At 53.5% G+C, this 20091-nt stretch overlaps 1 protein-coding gene across 1 annotated transcript in view; it reads left to right on the plus strand.

The window, feature by feature from the left end:
- Window positions 1-20091, plus strand: part of VSTM2L (V-set and transmembrane domain containing 2 like) — a 44232-nt gene that overhangs the window by 12097 nt on the left and 12044 nt on the right. The window contains exons 2-3 of the mRNA XM_017859136.1: window positions 17876-18045; window positions 19793-19843. Coding sequence (XP_017714625.1) covers window positions 17876-18045; window positions 19793-19843 — 221 coding nt within the window. The remainder of the gene's footprint in view (window positions 1-17875; window positions 18046-19792; window positions 19844-20091) is intronic.

Below are 20091 nucleotides of genomic sequence, written 5' to 3' on the forward strand. Positions count from 1 at the left end.
ATGTGTGTGGGGTGTGGGTGTGGTATGTGTACGTGTGAGTGTGCATGTGTGTGGGGGAATGTTTTGGGTTTTGTGTGGTGTATGTGGTGGGTGTTGTATGTGGTGTGTGGGAGTGTGGTGTAATATATGTAACCGTGTGGTATGTAATGTATATGTGGCAAATGTGTTGTATATGTGTATGTGCGTGTTATGTGGGGTGTATCGTGTATGTGTGTGTATATGTGTGTAGGGGGTGTGGGTTGTGTACGTGTGTGGGGGGAGTATTTGGGTTGGTATGTGTGTGTATGTGGGGTTTGTATATGTGGGGTATGGTGTGTGCATATGTGGTGTATATGGTATGTGTGTCTGTATTGTGTGTGTTGTGTGTGTAATGCGTGTGTAGTGTGTGTGTGTATTGTGTGTGTAATGCGTGTGTGTGTGATGCGTGTGTAGTATGCGTGTGTGTGTACACTGGCCTCCTTTCCAGTCCTTGCACACACCAAGTTCCTTCCCTCCTCCCGACCTTTTCTCTCCCTGGCTGTTCCCTCTGCTCCTCGTGCTCTGTTCCCGCCTCCCTGGCTCCTGGCTACTCCCGTGCTCCACGGACCCCTTAGAGAAGCCAGAAGCCCATGATCTGTCAGAGCCGCATCGCACGACCTGCAGCAAACGTGGGGCTCCCATTCAACACGCCCACCTTGCAGAGGGGAAAACTGAGGCTTAGAGAGGCGTGGTGAGCTGGGGTGCCACACCTAGTTCAAAGCAAGGGTGCAGAGCCCAACCCTATTTTCCCCCAACCCGGCATTTTAAGGGTGTCTCTTGGGATGGGGGTGGGGTCTTGACTGACCCCTCCTTCCTCAGAGCCCCCCGGCTGGGGCCCGAGGTGGGGAAGGCGGAGAGCTGACGGCGGGCTGTCTGTTTCTCTTTGTGAGGTTTTAAAAAAATCATTTCCGGCGTTGAGGGCGGCGGCAATTAGGGCCTGCTCGCTGGGGAGCTGTTTGCCGCCTGTCATCGGTCCGGGAAAGGGTCCCTAATGGAGGCCCGGCGGCCAGAGCGCAGGGTAGTGGAAATAGTGCTCAAAACAAAGCTTCACTAATGGTCTCCCGGCAGGCAGCGGAGGAGAGGGAGGGGCGGGCAGACAGCGGCTGAGGGCCCCTGGGACAGGGCCCAGATCCACCAGCTCCTCTCTCCGCGGCCCTTAGACACCCTCCAGCTAGTGCGGGAAGCCCCAGGCCCCTACCCGCTCTGCTGCTTTCTTGCTCTGTGCTCTTGGCCTGTGAAATTCCCTCCCAGGTCGTGGGAACAGTGCGTGCCAAGGTCCTGGGGTGGGGCCCAACCCCTTCAGCCAGGAATTCTCTGGTTCTAAAATAGCCCTAGGGTTTGGTAAGTCCAAGGCGCCAGGCAGGATCCTTGAAGAAGGAGGAGCTAGAGCCAGACTACGTGGGGAAGTGACAGGAGAGCAGCCTGATCCTGACTGGGAGCCCACTGTGCGCTTGCGTGATCTCACGGCAGCACTGCCCACAGTACCCATTTTACAGATGAGGAAACTGGGCTGGAAGCTCAGAGATTAGATTCACCTACCTTGAGGAGGTGCAGTTGGGTTGAAATCCAGGTCAGCCTGACTCCAGAGCCCACATATTTACTGCTGCATCCTTGCATTTCGCAGACATAATTGGGCAGGGGTGGCAGGGGCTGGGGTGGGGCATCTACTAGGTCCTGGGTCGGGGGTCAGGTTTGAGCCAGGCCAGGTTCTGGTCAGGCTGGGGCCACACCACCCTACCCATTGGGCACCCTCAGAACCTCTGTTCTGGAACATCCCGAGTGCCTGCCTCCATCTGTACCCGTCCGTTGGTCTCTGCCTCCCCTTTTGCCCCATTCTTCATGTCCCTGGCCCTCCTGCCTCCACTCTCAGCGCCACCCACAGTCCTCACTCTTCTTTCTCGGTGGCTGTGAGGCTGCTCCTTTCTGGGGTTCCGGAGCAACCCCATCCCTGTGGTTGATGCAGCCTCCTTTGCTTCCCCCACTTCCTCCCTTTCAGCCCCTCCTGGCAGCAGGGGATGGCTATGCGCCTCGGCTTTGGAATCTGACACTGAGTCTCAAATCCTGCCCCACTCCAGTCTCTCTGAGCCTCGTTATGCATCAGTGCAATGGGCTCACCCCACTAGTTTTGCAGGATGTACTGGGGGGGATGAAAACAAACGGTATCGGTAGAGACGTCGGGACGCCTGTGTGCCTGCTCCCGGCTCCTGGCTCCCTGCCCCGGCCCCTGCCCTATCTCTGGCTCCCTGAGCACTCCCACGCTTGCCTCTCTCCCTCCCACCCACTCTCACTCCTTGTGGCCCAGACATGGGAAGAGGAGGCGGGAATTCCACTGGGGAAACCTGCTCAACTCCCACAATCCTGCAAATGCCAGAATATTTTAGTTCTTCTTAAATCTCCCTAGATTTGTAATTCCACTGCTGTCTCCCTCAATATGTGCTGGTGGCCTTGGGAGGCGCCCTGCTTCCAGCTTGCCGGCTCCAGCACTTCCTGCCCGGCTATGTTGGGGGGCCGGGCAGGGAACCTGGGCAAGTCCCCACCTTCTCTGTGCCTCAGTTTCCCCATCTGTAAGAAGAGGACAATGATAGTGGCCACTTCCCAGGTTATTTTGGAGATTAGGTAAGATATTTTATGGTATTAAAGAAACACCTCTATAAAAAGTAATGAATTACTGATAATGTGCAACAGTGGTAGATGAACCTCAAAAACCCTATGCTAAATGAAGGAAGTCAATCACAAAAGACCACATACTATATGATGCAGTTTATATGAAATATCCAGAATAGGCAAATGTGAGAATGCAGATTTGAGGTTGCCAGGGGTTAGGGGCGAGTGGGGAGTAAGGAGTTTCCTTCTGGGGGGAAGAGAGCATTTTGGGACTAGTTGCACCACATTGTGAATGCACTAAATGCTACTCAATTGTCCACTTTAAAGTGGTTAATTTTGGCCGGGCGCGGTGGCTCACACCTGTAATCCCAACACTTCAGGAGGCCGAGACGGGCGGATCATGAGGTCAGGAGTTCGAGACCAGCCTGGCTAACATAGTTAAACCTTGTCTCTACTAAAAAATACAAAAAAATTAGCCGGACGTGGTGGCAGCTGCCTGTAATCCCAGCTTCTTAGGAGGCTGAGGCAAGGGGAATTGCTTGAACCTGGGAGGCAGAGGTTGCAGTGAGCCAGGATAACACCACTGCACTCCAACCTGGGTGATGGTGTGAGACTCTTTCTCAAAAAAAAAAAGAAAAAGAAAAAAAAAGTTAGCTATTTAAATTTTTACTAGGCAGGGCACCCCCTCCTCCAGCAGCCAGACAGGCAAGGACCCACTGGGGTGAATGTGCTTGTGTGTGTCTAAGACTCAGCAAGGAGTGGGTTCTACCAGGGAACAGCGGTTATTGTGGACCTTCTGGGTGCTACACACTGAAACAGGCTCTTCACTTGCATTTGTGCATTTAATCCTCAAAATAAGCCTGTAATCATGACAGTGGGAAACCAGATCTCAGAGTAGTGAAGCAACTTGCACAATGCCACCCAGCACGTCAGGGAGAACCGTGGCTCGCATCCTCACTGTAAATCCTGGGCCCCACCTTGCCCTAGTGCCCGACCGCCCCCTGGCCCCTTCCCCTGTTAGCCACCACACCAGCACTTCCTGTGGGCAGAGCACAGTCTGAGCTCTGCGGAGCCTGGGGTTGCAGAGAAGAAGGAGGCTTTGGACTGAATGGGACAAGAAGCCCGTGATGGTGTGTGGCCCACACAGGAGAGTAAACAGCTCCCACCAGGGGCAACATTTCTTTGATGTCTCCTATTTCATTCAAAATTTATGACTTCTATATTCTATCCCATAATATATTCATGTTTGTTTTAATACAAAAATAACGTTCTTGTCCCATGTTTCTGGAGTGAAGTCAATGCCTCAGGAAGTTGCTTTCCTGGTTTGAGCGGCGCAGACCATAAAGGAGTCATCCATTTGTTTCTTTGTTCATCCATTCTCCAAGTATGCATTCAGGTCTCTTCATTCCTTGAGTGGGTGTTAATTCTCACTACCCGCAATGATGCTGTGCCGAGAGCCACACTGAAAGAATCAGCAGGACTGGGATAGGGAAGTGGCAGGGAAGCTCTCCAGGTACGTAGCCCAGCAGGAGCAAGGCTTGGAGGTGGGAAGTAGTGATGGGTTGTGAGAGTGGGCCATGGCCATCGGAAGCCAGGGCTGGTGATGGTGCTGGGTGCCCGCTGGTGTGCACACTTGAGCAGGACCTGCGTCCCAAGCCCCTTGTGATTAAAAAGAAAGTCTCTGCTTGGTGCTGCTCCAACTTTAACACCTAACCCTCGCCAGTCTCCCTTGTTAATGAGAAAAAACGGAGATTGAGGCTCATAGCCTTCAGCAGGCAAGCTTCTTTGGCTAGAATTTACGAATGCTGTTTGGTTTTCATAGCGTTTATTTTTACAGTTACCCTCTATTTATGGCAAGTGATGCTGATTTTTCATTTATGGCGGTAATAAAAGTCTTCTTTTAACCTGAATTTATTTAAGTAAAAAGGGAAAGATGCTTTGAAAATAGATGTTAAGTAAATAATGGTGCATGTGGTACAGAGACCCTGTAAAAATGGGGATGGCGGCTAAAAGGCTGGGCTTGGGAGACCCCTCTCAGGTACGCCCTTTCCTGTTCTGAGTCCCCCCTGACTGTGCAGACCTCAGTCAGCCTTCAGGTTCAAGCATGTCCCCTCCTACTGGTAACCTTCCCTGACTCTCCAGGCAGACATGAGCTTATCTTTCCCCCAGGATCTTCTAGAACCTGCACCTCCTTCCATAGCTCCAACATGTAGTTTGCCCTGCATAACCCTGGGCAGCACTGTAATTCATGGCCATATGAACAGTGCACATTCTGAACAACTGTACATGGCGGTCCAGGTTCAATCCCAGCCATTGTTCCTATAGCAGTCTCTGGCATGTGTGTCTCTCCTGGGGACTGCAGGCTCCCTGTGGTCAGGGGCCTGATCTGTGGCATCCTGGGAAGCCTGGCACAAGGCCTGGCTTAGGGTAGGGGGTCCATCAGAGTTGATCTCTTCTGTTCCTTTTGAGGGAGGACTTAAGCTCCTACTGCATGCCGAGGCAGACACCTCCCACCAAGGCATGCTGCAGTTCCCTAAACTTTCTTACAAAATGCCTTCTTCTTGGCTTCTTAGGAAGAAAGCCGTCTGTGTTTGCTTGCCTGTTCCAAGGTGAAACAACCTTCATCAACTCACACCTCCATTCCTCCTGCCGCAGGCACCTGTCAGGGGCCAAGGGCTGCCCAGAAAGAAACAAAGAGAAGCCTCGGGTGCCTCCCTGGGGAGGAGAGGGCCTTGGATGGGGCCCTGGACACAGCCAGGCTTCTTTGTTTCTGGAGGGCTTTTCCATCCTGTTTATCTGGGTTTTCCTCTTATGGGGGTTTTATGTCTCCTGATTTTAGAAGCCAGCTGAGATTTACAGGCGGTTGGGCTGGGACCTCATTAAATCCTCCCTCTCCAGCCCAGGAGAGCTCTTATTCTGCTTCCCAGCTGGGAGGCAAGGTGGCCACAGGCCTTCCTGAACCTGGAGCACACACACCCTTGTGGCCCTGCCACCCAGCTGAGCTGGGCATAGAGCAGGCTTCCTGGAAGTGGCCCCAGAGAATCACACTTTTTCTAGCTGAAAAGGTTGGGGCTTAGATAAGATTTAGGCTTCAGTGGGGGAAATTTTGCAGCCAGCTTGAAGTCAGGCTGAAATCTAACTTGTCCCTTGATGCTGTGTGATCTCAGGCACCGACTCTCCCTCTCTGAGCCTTGGCACTCCCTCTGTGAAATGGTGCTGATAATAGTACCATCTCATCACGTCTGAGAGGATGAAAGGGGTCCTGTGTACAGTGTCTGCCATAGAGGAAGGGCTTCCTTCCTTCAACCCCAGGGCAGGGGACTGGCTCCAATGGCCCCCAGGTTCTCTGAGCTTTGGTTTTCTCACACTGCTGGAAAAGGGCCTGGTATGGAAGTGGGCAGTGGCTGCAGAGGCTGTGGATGTCCCTTACTCTGTCTTCATCACTGCAACAATGGGGCCAGCAGAAACAGGGAAGTGTTTGAATTCTAGAGTCCCAAGGTCTGAGTTCTAATCCCAGCTCCTGCTCCTGATTTGCAGTGTTACACAGTCTCTGAGCCTCAGTGTCCCTGGCTGTAATAAAGGGACAATGATCCCTGCCCAGCAGGATCACTGCGAGCGTCATATGGGATCAGGCACATCACCTTCCTGTTGCGTTGTGGGCTCCAATCAGAAAGGTGGTGCCATGGGGTTGCTAGGCTGGCCTGCAGCCAGCAAGGGTTGGGGAGCCACTGGCAAAGCAGCACCCCTCCTGGCACTGTCAGCCTTTATTTATTGCTCTGTTTCTTTCTTGGTTGTGTTTCACAAGATGACTTTATGGGCCATCTCAGGGGAGCCTCCAGCCTGCCTGTCAGTCTGGCGACGGGGCCCCTCAGCTGGGCCAGGTGGGTCAGGCTGGCCTTGGGCAGCCAGTGGCCACAAGAGCCAGGAGGAGGGGTAGTGGGGAGGGGGCCGGCCTGCTGAGCCCCACTTAGGACCTCTCTGGTTGTGCGTGTCCATAGTGTCCACATGTCTGTCCCTATCCCTGCTCCTGTGGGCACAGTCCCCCCAGAAACTCCAATCTGGCACATAGCAGGTACCCAATAAATGTTGAGTAAATGAATGAACAGGATGAATGAATGAATGATCTCTATGCTTCTTGGTTTTTTTCCCTTAGAACTTCAGTCCTCTGGGCTTTTGTCCGACCTTCCTTTCTCACTTGATTGATTGATTGATTGATTCATTCATTCATTCACTCATTCACTCATGTGTTTAGCACACGCCTAAACACCTTCTGTGTGCCTGATCTGGGCTGGGCAATGCAGGGTGCCTGACCTGGGAAAGCACCCAGCTTGCAGGAGACCCAGACACCTCAGTATCTGTCATATAACACACTCCAGGGCAGGGAGAGGCAGTCTCAGAGACCTCTGGGGGCACCAAGCAGGGCTTCCACCCTAGCCTGAGGAGGGAGGACACCTCCAGGCAGAGGACTACCTGTGAGTCAGGATTCTAGGGACAGTGTGCAGGCTGTGTCCTTAGGGGAACGCATGTAAGTGGCCAAGAGGGGCTGCAGTTGGGGTCTGGGGAGAGCCAGAGCCTGCAGACTTTGGATACCAAGCCTGGGAGCCTGATCGTGCCCCTGGGGGCTGGTAGTTTCTCAATGAGGCCCAAGTACAGGAGCTTCCTGAAGGCCCCAGGCAGCCGGAGCAGGGAAAATGGGATCCTCCCCCTGCCTGCCACCAGAGCTGCTACAGCAGCGTGTTCCCTGAGCATCTACTATGTGCGCGGCATGGCTCTGGCTGCCGGGACATAGCAGTGAACAGACTAGAATCTCCTGCCTTTAACTAGAATCTCCATCTTCAATTCTAGTTGGAGTACAGATGATACATAGAAATAAAATGAGCAAACATATAATAGAGGAGTGATGAGTGGTAAGGAGAAATAGGAGGTAGGGAAAAGGGAACTGAGAGAGGGTTGGCAGGGGGGGAGCAGGGAGGGCCTCACTGAGGAGGTGACATTGAAGCTGAGGTTTGAAGGAGTTGAAGATGTGGGGAGTGATATTCTGGAACAAGTCTAGGGGATTTTTGTTTTCTTTCTCTCTTTCTTTTTTTTTCTTTTTTTTGAGACGGAGTCTCTCTCTGTCACCCAAGCTGGAGTGCTGTGACCGGATCTCAGCTCACTGCAAGCTCCGCCTCCCGGGTTCACGCCATTCTCCTGCCTCAGCCTCCCAAGTAGCTGGGACTACAGGCGCCGCCACCTCGCCCGGCTAGTTTTTTGTATTTTAGTAGAGACGGGGTTTCACCGTGTTAGCCAGGATGGTCTCCATCTCCTGACCTCGTGATCCGCCCATCTCAGCCTCCCAAAGTGCTGGGATTACAGGCTTGAGCCACTGTGCCCGGCCTCTTTCTTTTTTTTTATTTTGAGACGGAGTCTTGGTCTGTCGTCTGGCTGGGGTGCAGTGGCGTGATCATAGCTCACTGCAGCCTTGGACTCCTGGGCCCCAGCGACCCTCCCACTCTAGGAGATTTTTATTGTGAATCCACTGCTGCAGTCAGCCCAGGGAAGCCAGTAGAGGCTTTAACAAAATTCTGGTAAAATATACATAACATAAAGTTTCCCATTTTCCCCACTTGTAAGTATATGGTTCAACCGCATCAAGAACATTCAGGCTGCTGTGCAACCATCGCCACCATCCAGTCCAGAAATTGTTCATCGTCCGAAACAGAAACTCTGTGCCTGTTCAATAGCAACTCCCCTCCCCTGCCGCCAGCCCCTGGCAGCCCCCATTCTGCTTTCTGTCTCTGTGAGTTTCAGTCACACTATATGTGTCTTTCTGTGACTGGCCTGTTTCACTCAGCATAATGTCCTCAAAGTTCATCTATGTTGCGGCGTGTGTCAGAATTTCCTTCCTTTTTAAGGCTGAATACTACTCCATTGCACAGATGGACTAGATTTTGTTTCTCCATTCATCACTGGAGGTTTCTGAGTAGGGAGCATCCCAGTGTGATCTAGTGAGAAATGAGGCCAGGCTGAGGGGTGACCAAGGAGTCAGTGGGGCCACAATGGTTCTCACTGTGCCTCTCTCTAGCCTCAACTCTGCCTTGGTTTTCCTGAATAGAGCTGCCCCTGCCATCAGTCCCCAAGGGGAGTCCTGCTTTCATTCTGATGGGTGTGCTGAGGACCAATCTCTGCAGGCTTCCTGGAGGAGGTAGCCTCCCAACCAGAGATTTGAAGGTTGAAAGGGCAGGAAGGGCTGTGCAGAGGGAGACAGGAGATTCAGGGCTGGACCAGAGGGTTTGGGATGGGGAACCTGGGCTCAGAGATGGAGGGAGCTGAGGGCTGCCTGTACTGGATGAGCCCCTGTGGCTTGCATGACTCCCCCTGGCTCCCAGGGACCATAGGAGCACCAGAGGAAATGAGCACAGAGAAGAGCTAGAGGACTGGTGGGTGAGGGGCTGCAGGGCCCACGGGTGAGTAAAATACAGATGCGCCCAATGCATAATCCGATGAGGCGACAAGGAAGCATCTTTAGCCATCTTTCTGGAGATGATAGGGTGTTTGAACTAGGAGGTGAAAGAAACGAGTGCTGTTTATTGAGCACCTACTATGTGCCAGGCATGAGGCACATGTTGTCTTGTGTAATCTTCTCATCAGCCCTCTCATTCTTCCCTTTTTCCAGATAAAGGAACGGAGGCTCTGAGAAACAAAGTGGTTTGCCCAGGTCACACAGCTAGGGAGTAGGGGAAATAGAGTTTGAACCTAGGCCTGAAGGCAAAGCTTTAAGCGGTTCATGCTGAACCAGGGCCTGGGAGGTTAAGAAGGTCAGGGCCCTAGTCTCAAAGGGCAGGCCAGGTCCCCCAGGTCATCTCCTGCCTTTCCCAGAAGCCAAACCCAGTGACTCTGGCCAGAGCCACAGAGCCATTTCCTGCAGCTGATGCACCGATAACCAGGCCTGGGGTTAATTAATACATCGCACCCCCAATTAAAAGCAGAAAGAAAGAAGATGTTGCATTCAATCAAGTCCCGTTCTCCTTCTCCTGCAGAATCCTAATTTGTGGACACCAGTTTTAATTGTCTTCCCAGCGAGCCCAGCCCAGCGCAGGCCCTGAGGTTGGAGAAGACAATTGCATCCTTCTCAAAAATCTATAACTACACCAGCCTCCCTGGGGACTGGCTGCGAGGAGTTACCTGAGTAGGGAGGGGGGCTCAGGGGCAGGGTAAGTCAAAGAGGAGAGATGGATTCTATGTCCCAGACTCAGCAGTGATGCTGACATGGGGATTAGGGTCTGGGTAGCTGGAGGGAAAGAGTATGGGTAGGGGGCCGGGTTACAGGCTTCCACTTAGAGCCCTCTAGAACTGGGTTCAGTTTCACCATTTACTCGGTCTGCGGCCTTGGGCAAGTAAGTCACTGACCCTTTCTGAGCTTCAGCCTCCCCATCTGAAAACGGGGATGATAATGAGCATACACACTCCATAGCATTATGGTGGGAGCATGAGAAAATGTATGTAAAGAGCTTGCACCTGGGTGTGGTGGCTCACGCCTGTAATTCCAGTGCTTTGGGAGGCTGAGGTGGAAGGATTGCTTGAGCCCAGGAGTTTGAAACAAGCCTGGGCAACATAGCGAGACCCTGTCTCTAAAAAAATTTTTTAAATTAGCTTGTTGTAGTGGCATGCACCCATAGTCCCTGCTACTTGGGAGGCAGAAGCAGGAGGATCACTTGAGTCCAGGAGTCCATGGCTGCGATGAGCTGTGTTCGGCTCACTGCCGTGCTTGTGCCACTCCACTCCAGCCTGGATGACAGAATGAAACCCTGTCTCAAAAAATAAGTAAACATGGCCAGGCGCAATGGCTCATGCCTGTAATCCCAGCACTCTGGGAGGCCAAGGTGGGCCGATCACTCAAGATCGGGAGCTTGAGACCAGCCTGGCCAACATGGTGAAACTCTGTCTCTACTGAAAATACAATAATTAGCTGGGCGTGGTGATGTGAGCCTGTAATCCCAGCTACTTGAGAGGCTGAGGCAGGAGAATCGCTTGAACCTGGGAGGCAGAGGTTTCAGTGAGCCGAGATCACACCACTGCACTCCAGCCTGGGCAACAAGAGCGAGACTCTGTCTCAAAAAAACAAAACAAAATAATAAACAAACAAAACAAAGAGCTTGGGTCAGTGCCTGGCACAAAACAAGTAGTCTGTCATTACTTCATCATTACATCATCATCATCAGCAGCAGCAGCAGCATCAAAATACACATCAATCACCTTCCAGTTTCTGGTGCTGGTGCAGTATCCTCACTCACAGAGTTAGGAGAGGGAGGAAGACCCTGTTGCTGATTGAGCTGCCTGCTTTCAGTGGGGGTGAGAGGAACTGAGCTCCCCATCTCTGGAGGTGTGCAAGTGAGATGCCGAAGTGTGGAGCCTAGTGGCTAAATTTTACCTGATAACTCTGACCAAATCCTGATAGGGGCTGGGGCAGACCCATGGATCTTGGTCACAACTGCCAGTCAGACCAATGTTTAAAATCCAGCTCTGTGTGAATCTTGGGCAAGTCATTTTACTTTTCTGCGCCTCACTTTCCTCATCTGTCAAGTGGGAGTGGGCAAGAGTGTTAGAGACAATGTCTGCATGGTGTTGGGCACACAATAGCTGCTCAAGAAAGGAAATGGATTTCTTTTTTAAACAAAGCTTTCTTTCCTGCCTCCCTACCTTTGCTCACAGGGTTCCTGCTACCTGACACTTTCAGGCCTGCCTCTGCTTGTCAATATCCACCCATCCTTCAAGGCCTGGCTTAGGTACCACCTCCTCTCTGAAGCCTTCCCAGATTCCCCTCCTCCCCCACATGGAAGTGACCCTTCCCCTTCCCAATGCCCAAGGCTCTGCCCTTAGGACATCTGTTACTTTCCCCTTCTGATGATCTGAGCTGGTGGGGCTCTCAGGACCATCAGGATTAACCTGAATTGTACAGAGGAGCAAACAGAGGCTCAGAGAGGGGAGAGAGTCTCTGAAGGTCACACAGCAAGTCTGTTGGCAGAAACAGGTTCCATCCTCCATCCTTGGCTCCCAGTCCAATGTTCCTGGCACTTACCTACGTCCACAGCGGGCTTCTCCCTCTGGGGCAGCTTGGGGCAGGGACCGGGACAGGCCTTGGTGCTGCTGAGTGTGAAGAGGGAGGCCCAGATTTGTCATCAGATGCTGAGAGCCTTGGGTTTCACACTTGTCTTGTGGACACATGGCCTTCTTCACTACCGAGGTCTGAGTCAAAGGGTCCCTGAGGGGGCCTCCCCCAACCCACCCTCAGTAGATAGCTCCTGGCCAGCTCTGGGGATCAGAGAGGCTCTGGGACCACAGCCTCGCTGTGGAGTGGGAGAGCTGGTGGCCGCACCCACAGCTAACTCAGTTGGCTCCCACGAGGCCTTGAACCTGCTTCTCTCCCTGTCCTCCCACCTGAAGCCCCTCCCTGCTCCCAGCTTCACTACCTAGCCCACTGGGGCTAAGGTGAGGGCAACACCTCCTCCAGGAAGCCTTCCCCAATTGCCTCCAGCTGGGTGAAATGCCTCTGCTGTGCCTGCCCAGGCCTTTTCACTCAGAATGAAACAAACTCCCCACCCTACCCCACAGGAGTCTGCAAGGTTGGCCATTTGAGATTGAGCCTTTTTTTTTTTTTTTTTTTAGATGGAATTTCACTCTTGTTGCCCAGGCTAGAGTGCAATGGCGCAATCTCAGCTCACCGCAACCTCCGCCTCCCAGATTCAAGCAATTCTCCTGCCTCCGCCTAACAAGTAGCTGAGATTACAGGCGCCCAGCACCACACCCGGCTAATTTTTGTATTTTTAGTAGAGACAAGGTTTCACCCTGTTGGTCAGGCTGGTCTCGAACTCCTTACCTCAAGTGATCCTCCTGCCTCTGCCTCCCAAAGTGCTGGGATTACAGGCATGAGTCACTGTGCCCAGCCGTGGGACTGGGCCTTTTAAAGAAATATTTAGGGCCGGGAGTGGTGGCTCATGCCTGTAATCCCAACACTTTGGGAGGCTGAGACAGGTGGATCATGAGGTCAAGAGATCGAAACCATCCTGGCCAACATGGTAAAACCCTGTCTCTACTAAAATACAAAAATTAGCTGGGCATAGTGGCGGGCACCTGTAATCCCAGCTACTTGGGAGGCTGAGGCAGGAGAATCACTTGAACCCTGGAGGCAGAGGTTGCAGTGAGCCGAGATTGTGCCAGCATTCTAGCCTGGCGAAAGAGCGAGACTCCGTCCAAAAAAAGAAAGAAAGAAATATTTAGGTTGGCGCAAAAGTAATTGCGGTTTTGGCCATTAGTTTTCATGGCAAAACTGCAATTACTTTTGCACTAACCTATAGCACTACCAGCACAAAGCATTTGAATACTCTGGGAAGAGCATGGACTTGGGCGTCACAGAGGCCCGGTTTCAAATCCAGACTCTACTATGTGGCTGTGGAAGGGTTACTCCCTGGCACTGGGCCTTGGCTGCCTGGTCTGAGCCATGTGAACCTGTGATGGAGGGACCTGAAGCTGGCAGAGCTCACCACCTGCTAAGACGTCAAACACTTGTGGCCACTGAGCCCTAGGAATGTCAGGACTGAAAGGTGCCATGAACATGTAAAATGCACTCCAGTTTTCCATGACTTAACACAAAAAAGAATGGAACATGTCTCATTGGTAATTTTCTTTCTTTCTTTCTTTTTTTCCAAGACAGAGTCTTGCTGTTGCCCAGGCTGGAGTGCAGTGATACGATCTCAGCACACTGCGGCCTCCTCCTCCCGGGTTCAAGCAATTCTCCTGCCTCAGCTTCCCAAGTAGCTGGGACTACAGGCACGTGCCACCACACCCGGCTAATTTTTGTATTTTTAGTGGAGTTGGGGTTTTGCCATGTTGGCCAGGCTGGTCTCAAACTCCTGACCTTAGGTGATCTGTCTGCCTCGGCCCCCCAAAGTGCTGGGATTACAGGCATGAGCCACTGTGCCCGGCCTCATTAATAATTTTCATTACATGTTCAAATAATTTTTTTGATATTTTGGCTTAAATAAAATACATTATTAAAATTAATTTCATGGGTTTTTTTTTCATGTGGCTCCCAGGAGATGGAATATTCCATGCGTGCCTTGTAGTATGGCTTGCAGTCTGTTTCTGTTGGACAGCGAGGCCCTAGACGGCCACTACTGGGGTCCCGGTGGAGAGGTGGCCATGTGGTGGGGTCCTCCCCTGTGCTCCTGCCCACCCCAGGCTGCCACGCCATGCCAGGGCCCAGGAGGTATCTGTTTGGGGGTGAGAGGGTCTCTCCTGGCTGAACCCGGGCTGCTGAGTTACTCCAGACTAGCCCCTGCCCTCTCTGAGCCTTACCTTCTGCATGAGTGGGCCAGAGTCAGGGTTTTCTGCCGTGGGCAGGGGGAGACCGAGGGGGGTTGAATTGGAGGCCTGGCCCTTCTCAAGGAGACCCCAGCGGAGCCTCCACCCAAGGGCGGCCCTCTCTGTTCTCCTCCCACTCATGAGACCATGCACATTGTCTCCTGTGTCCCCGCCCACCACACATGGTTACCACCTCACCTGTGTCTGGAAGGAGGAGGCGTGCAGTGGCTGAGTCACACCGGCTGGGTCCGAGGGCTGGCTTCAGCCTTTCTTGCTCTGTGTTCTGCATTGAGCAAGATAGCTGATATCTCTGGAGCCATTTCCCCACTGGAAGAGGGGAAGTGGAGGCACTCTCTGATTTCCATGGCTCAGGCAATGGCACCTGGAGAGGCCACAGCTGTGTCCCTCCACTGTCTTTTGACCAGCCAGGGTCACACTGGTGGTCATACCAGATCCAACCAGGGTCCTCACCCCCTCTCCTCCTGTTTGCAAAGGCCCCTGGTGCCCTGGTGTTGGGCAGGAGGGACATGAATCAAGGCAGAATCCACCATCTTGGACGAGGGACCGGCAACCCGCTAGAATCACCTCTTGTGCCCTTCCCGTGCAGGCTCCTCACTATCTCCTTGTGTTCCGCTCGAGGTGGCAAGTGGGTGTCAGGGAAGACTCCGAGGGCGAGACCTGGCCCAGGACTCTCAGGGCAGGGTCCTCCTAGCTCTGGACCCTTCTCCACCACTGCCCAGCTAAGGCTGTTTATTCATTCATTCAAAAAGCACTTACTGGCTGGGCGTGGTGGCTCATACCTTACCTGTAATCTCAGCACTTTGGGAGGCCAAGGCAGGGAGACTGCTTGAGCCCAGGGGTTCAAGTCCAGCCTAGGCAAAAAGCAAGACCATGTCTCTACAAAAAATTCAAAAAACCAGTTGAGCATGGTGGCTCGCGCCTGTAGTTCCAGCTACTCAGGGGGCTGAGGTGAGACGGTTGTTTGTGCCCTGGAGGTCAAGGCTGCTGCAAGCCTTGAATGCACACTGCACTCCAGCCTAGACAACAGAGCAAGACCCTGTGTCCAAATAAAATGTATTTATTGAGCATCTGCTATGTGCCAGGCACTGCTGTAGGAGCTGGGAGGGAAGGCCGACAGTAAACATACGTAAAATAGGCATATTAGCTGTGCTGTCCAACATAGTAGCCATTACTTGCAAGTAGCTATTAACATTGATGCTTAAACGAAGTAAAATTAAATAAAATGTAAAATTCAGGTCCTCTGTCACATGTCATGTGCTCAGCAGACACAGGTGACTGCTGGCTACTGCACCAGCTCGGGTGCAGAACACCCTCCTCACGGCAGAAAGTCCTGTTGGCCAGTGCTGATGGCGTTGTGGGGAAGGGTGGTTTGAAGTGCTGGGTTTAAATGAGGTAGTCAGGGAAGGCCTCCCGAAGGAAGAAGGCTTTGAGCAGGATCCTGCGGCAGGGGAGGGAGGGAGCCATGGGAGGGATGGCTGTTTCAGAGGAGTCTGAGGAGAGGGTGTTCTAGGCAGAGGAATCGGCAGGTGCAAAGGTCTTGAGGTGGAATCTCAACTGGGATGCCCGGGTAAGGAGCTGAAAGGAGGCCGCTGTGGTAGGAATAGGAGCAGGGAGTCAGGCAGAGGCCAACACCAGAGGGGAATGGCCTCCCATGGAGGGCCCTGTCAACCATCTGGAGTACAGTGGTGCGTTCGAGGCTCGCTGCAGCCTTGACCTCCTGGGCACGAGCAATCCTCTTGGCTGGGCATGGTGGCTCATACCTGTAATCCCAGCATTTTGGGAGGCAGAGGCAGTGAGGACTGCTGCTACTGTGGGTAGGAGGATGCCCTGGGAGAGTGGTGAGTAGAGCAGGGACAGGGACTGATTTATGTTTTGCCAAGGTATGTCTGGCTGCTGTGTGAAAATAGCTTGTCGGGGAGGAAGAGTGGAAGCGGGAGGCCACTGAGCTTTCCTCACTGTTGCAGGTGAGAGAGGACGGCAGCTTGGCCCCGGGAAGGCAGCGGAGTGGGGAGAAGGAGCCAGATCCTGGAAGTGTTGGGAGGCAGGACCCACAGGGTTCCTTGAAGACTGAATGTGGGAGGGGAGAGAGGAGAGAGGGAGCCCAGGTTGACTAGTTTCTGGGTTGCTCTCCTGGAAGGATGGGGTGGCCCTCACAGTGATGTGGGGGAGGGACCTTCCCTCTAGGCACCCGCATTGACTCTTCCTTATTGGGGATAAGAAGGGTCACAGCTTTGAAGTGGGCTGCATGGGATGGCGCCCCACACCACCCCTCGCGCATGTTCAGGACCCCAGACATTTAGTCCTATTAACCAACCAGGCCTTGTTTACAGAACAGCAGCTGGGACTTGCAAGCCTCAGCAAGCAGGGAACCTCCATGAGCTGCTTTCTAAACCCTTGACCTTGAGGATTAGGGACATCTCAAACTTGCTCTCAGCCCAGAAACCCATTGCTCAAGTAGAGCTGCACGAGGAGAAACGGCAGAAGCTTCCAGATGGAGTCCTTTGTCAATTCGCATCAGCGTCAGTATCCTGGGGACAGGGGGACGAGAGAGGTGGCCCCAGAGCAGGGGCCTAAATCTAGGATTTCACCTCCTAGCCCAGGACTCCCTCTTCCTCCTGCCCTAAGCTGAGCTGGGGTGGTGAGGACTCCAGGGGCTGGGAATCTGCCCCTCTGGGCCAGGGGACCCTGTTAGGTTGCAGCACCAGGAGGAACAGGGTGGGGGCTGGGGGATTGACAGCCACAACATTCCTGGGTGACCTGCACGTTGCCAGGCGTCTTTCCAGAGTGAGATAATCTCTCCTGAGAAGAGGAAAGAATTCTAATTACATCTCAGGACAATATTTGTTTGGGGAGACAGGAGACAGAGCATATGGTGGGGAGGGGCGCTGGGCCACATGAAGTGGGGATGTGTTTTCTCATTTACCTGGTGGGATGGAGGATGGCGGATGGAGCAGGCCTCCTGCTGGGCCAGGGGAACCGTCTGCCCTGGGCTGTGGTGGAGAGCTGGGCCCTGCATGGGGCAGGAGGCAGGACTGGCTCCCACCTCACCCTGGGTGCCCTGAGAGGGTGAAGAATTCTGCACCCATTCCATCCACCGAGCAGCCACTCTGCACCAGCAACTGCCAGCTGCAGGAGCTCTATGTCCCTGTCCTCCCGGACCTGCCACAGGCAACGGGACAAGGCAGGAGGTGGGGGACCTTCTTGGGATCCTCAAGGAGGACCTTTTTGGGGGTGACATGTGAGCTGAGCTTTGCCAGATCTGAAGGAGCCAGCCGGGCAAAGAGGGGCGGAGGGAAGGGCATTCCAGAAGGAGAACAGCCAGAGCAAGAGTGAGGCTGGAAAGGGAGGTGTGTCCACAGGACAGGGAGGAAGCCAGGGGAACGGGTGCCGATCCCTATACCTGGGGTCCCAGGGGAGGGTTCTAAGCAGGGGAGAGGCCACATCTGATTTGGTTTTGCAAAGATGGCGCTGGCTGCTGTACATGGACACTGGAGTAACTCAGGAGGGGAACCGAGCTGGGTGACTGGAAGAACCTGGAAGAGCTGATGAGAGCGGCAGCTCCTCCCGGGCCTTCTTGCTGTCCACATCCAGCCCAGCCCTTCTCTGATCCCTGGCATGCTCTGCCACAGCACCCAGCTGCTGGTGTGGCCTCCAAGGCCGACACCTACTCCCTCATCCCCATCTCACGTTGGCTGCTGCACGCACCCTTGGCCCACCTTACTGAGCTTCTCGGGTGCCCACCTGAAGCCAGACCACTCCCACCAGCGGGCTTGTGGGTACCCCCACCCCCTCCACCCGTGCAGGGCCAGCTGCTCCTACGTTCTCCACCTCCCTTACCATCAGCTCTGTGGTTTCCTGAGCCCCGCCACTCTTCCCCCTGTTTCTTGCACAGCCCTGTTCACAGAGACACCCCATGACATGACAGCACGGACGGGCGAGGACGTGGAGATGGCCTGCTCCTTCCGTGGCAGCGGCTCCCCCTCCTACTCGCTGGAGATCCAGTGGTGGTACGTACGGAGCCACCGGGACTGGACCGACAAGCAGTCGTGGGCCTCGAACCAGGTAATGCCCCTGGGGAGATGCCAAGCTGGGATGGGGAAGTCCTGGTCCCTGGGGTAGGGGTATCTCTCTGCCCCTCTTCTCCTCTGAGGGATGTGGGCTCCAGCGCTGTTCTCCACACCACACAGCTGTCTCCCTCCCTTCTTCCTCCTGGGGTGGGGGTTTTAGGTGATCATGGAGGCTTATCTGGGGGAACGGGCAGGAGGCAGAGCTAGGCTAAACACTTGAAATGGCCACAGCAAGAAGGGCCTTCCAGAGCACAGAGGGCCTCCCTTCAGGGTACAGGTGAGGAAACTGAGGCCAGAGGGACAAGCTGGCTTCAGGTTATGGAGCAAGGTAGGTCTTGTGACTCGCTTCCCACCACTTCTCCAGGCCACACAGGCAGCCTTTTTGTAAAGAGCTCTGCAAATGCTGAGTTCATTCACAGGCACACATGCAGGTGTGCACCAGGCTCCCAACACACCCTTGGCTGCACACGTGCTCGCCCCTCTACACGTGCATGCTCGTGTGTACACACCTGTAGAGCAGATGCTGTGAGGGCTCTGCCCCATGCCCGGTGTGCAGCATGCCTGGGACCAGCCCACTGCCAACTGCCAGCTCCTCCGGCTCTGCTTGAGGGTTTTCTCTGGACACCAGAGCCTGCCAGCCAGCAAGGCAAGCAGGAGGAGCAGGGGACTCAATAGACAGAAGCAGCCCCCACCAGTGACCTGCAAAGTTGGAGGATGCATGCCCCAGTTCCCTTGCCCTCAGCTGGGATGACCGAAGCATGTTCTTCACTGTCTCCCCGAGTGCCCAGTGGGATGAAGCTCCAATTGCCTACAGTGGTAACTAACCGGCAACATACCTCCCATTATTAACTTTCTTCCCTTTTTTGGTTTCACTCACCTTCTCCCCTACTTGTGCTTCCTGGGATCACCTCCCAAATAAACTACTTGACCTTTGTCTCAAGGTCAGCTCTTGGAGGAACTCCATCTGAATCATCCGCATCCTTACACATATGTATACGCTAATGAACACGCAAACACATAGAGATCTGCCCACCCGTTCATATACGACCACATGTATCTGCACACATTCACAAACACACATTGGCACACTCATACACTCCCCATGTTCATGAGTGTCTCACATGTGCCCAAAGGCATATCACACTCTGTGTTGCTTCTGGAGGTGTCAGCTCCCCAACACTTCCAGCCCTGCCACATGCAGGCTTAGAGGACTCCAGTGGCCAGAGAAAGCCCTTAGGCAAACCGTTGCAAGTGGCTGCGGTTGAAAGCCTCCAGGGTCAGCTTGCGAAGGTGGGGAATGTGGGTAGGGTTCCCACAGCATCTGCACACACGTTCACATGGGTGACACGCCTGAAAGTACAAACACACTCTCAGAGTGATCAAGAGTACAGACAAACACGCTCCTAACAACGTACCAAGCCGACGCTTAGATTTCTGCCTGTTCACACTCCCTCCAATACATACCAAAGTACCCTTGTGTGTCTAAATGCACAAATGTGGTCAGTTTTCTACATACTTCCATTATCTTCTTTTACTCTGACATCCCCTCTGTCCCCTGAGTGGATACAGAAAGCTGAGGGAACCCAACTCCAGACTCCATGGCCCCCGAGCCTCATCTGCTATCATGAGAATCTTAGCTGTTGTCTGTATCCCTATAATGTGTCTCCCCACACTGCCACCCCACCCCCACCCTGTGCTAACACCTTGTCTCTGCTCTCTCCACCCCTCCCCACTCCTAACAGCTAAAAGCATCTCAGCAGGAAGACGCAGGGAAGGAGGCAACCAAAATAAGTGTGAGTTTTGATAATGACTTCTCGAAAGGGCTCTAATGGAGGGCACAGCTGTGACTTAAAAAAAATTGGGGTCCAGTTCAGCAGGGAGCTTGGGCAAGAAGATGGAAGAGAACAAAAAGAGAAGGGAAAAAAATGGCCCTGCTCTGTTTTTTAAAAGCCGGAGATTTTTCAAGTTCGTTCAATGATGGGCACGAAAAATGACAGGGGAGAGAAGATGCATTTTCTCCTGTCGGGGCTAAGGCTGTGTG

Source organism: Rhinopithecus bieti, unplaced genomic scaffold (genome assembly GCF_001698545.2).
Source record: "Rhinopithecus bieti isolate Rb0 unplaced genomic scaffold, ASM169854v2 scaffold_38981, whole genome shotgun sequence".
In the NCBI taxonomy this organism is placed as follows: domain Eukaryota; kingdom Metazoa; phylum Chordata; class Mammalia; order Primates; family Cercopithecidae; genus Rhinopithecus; species Rhinopithecus bieti.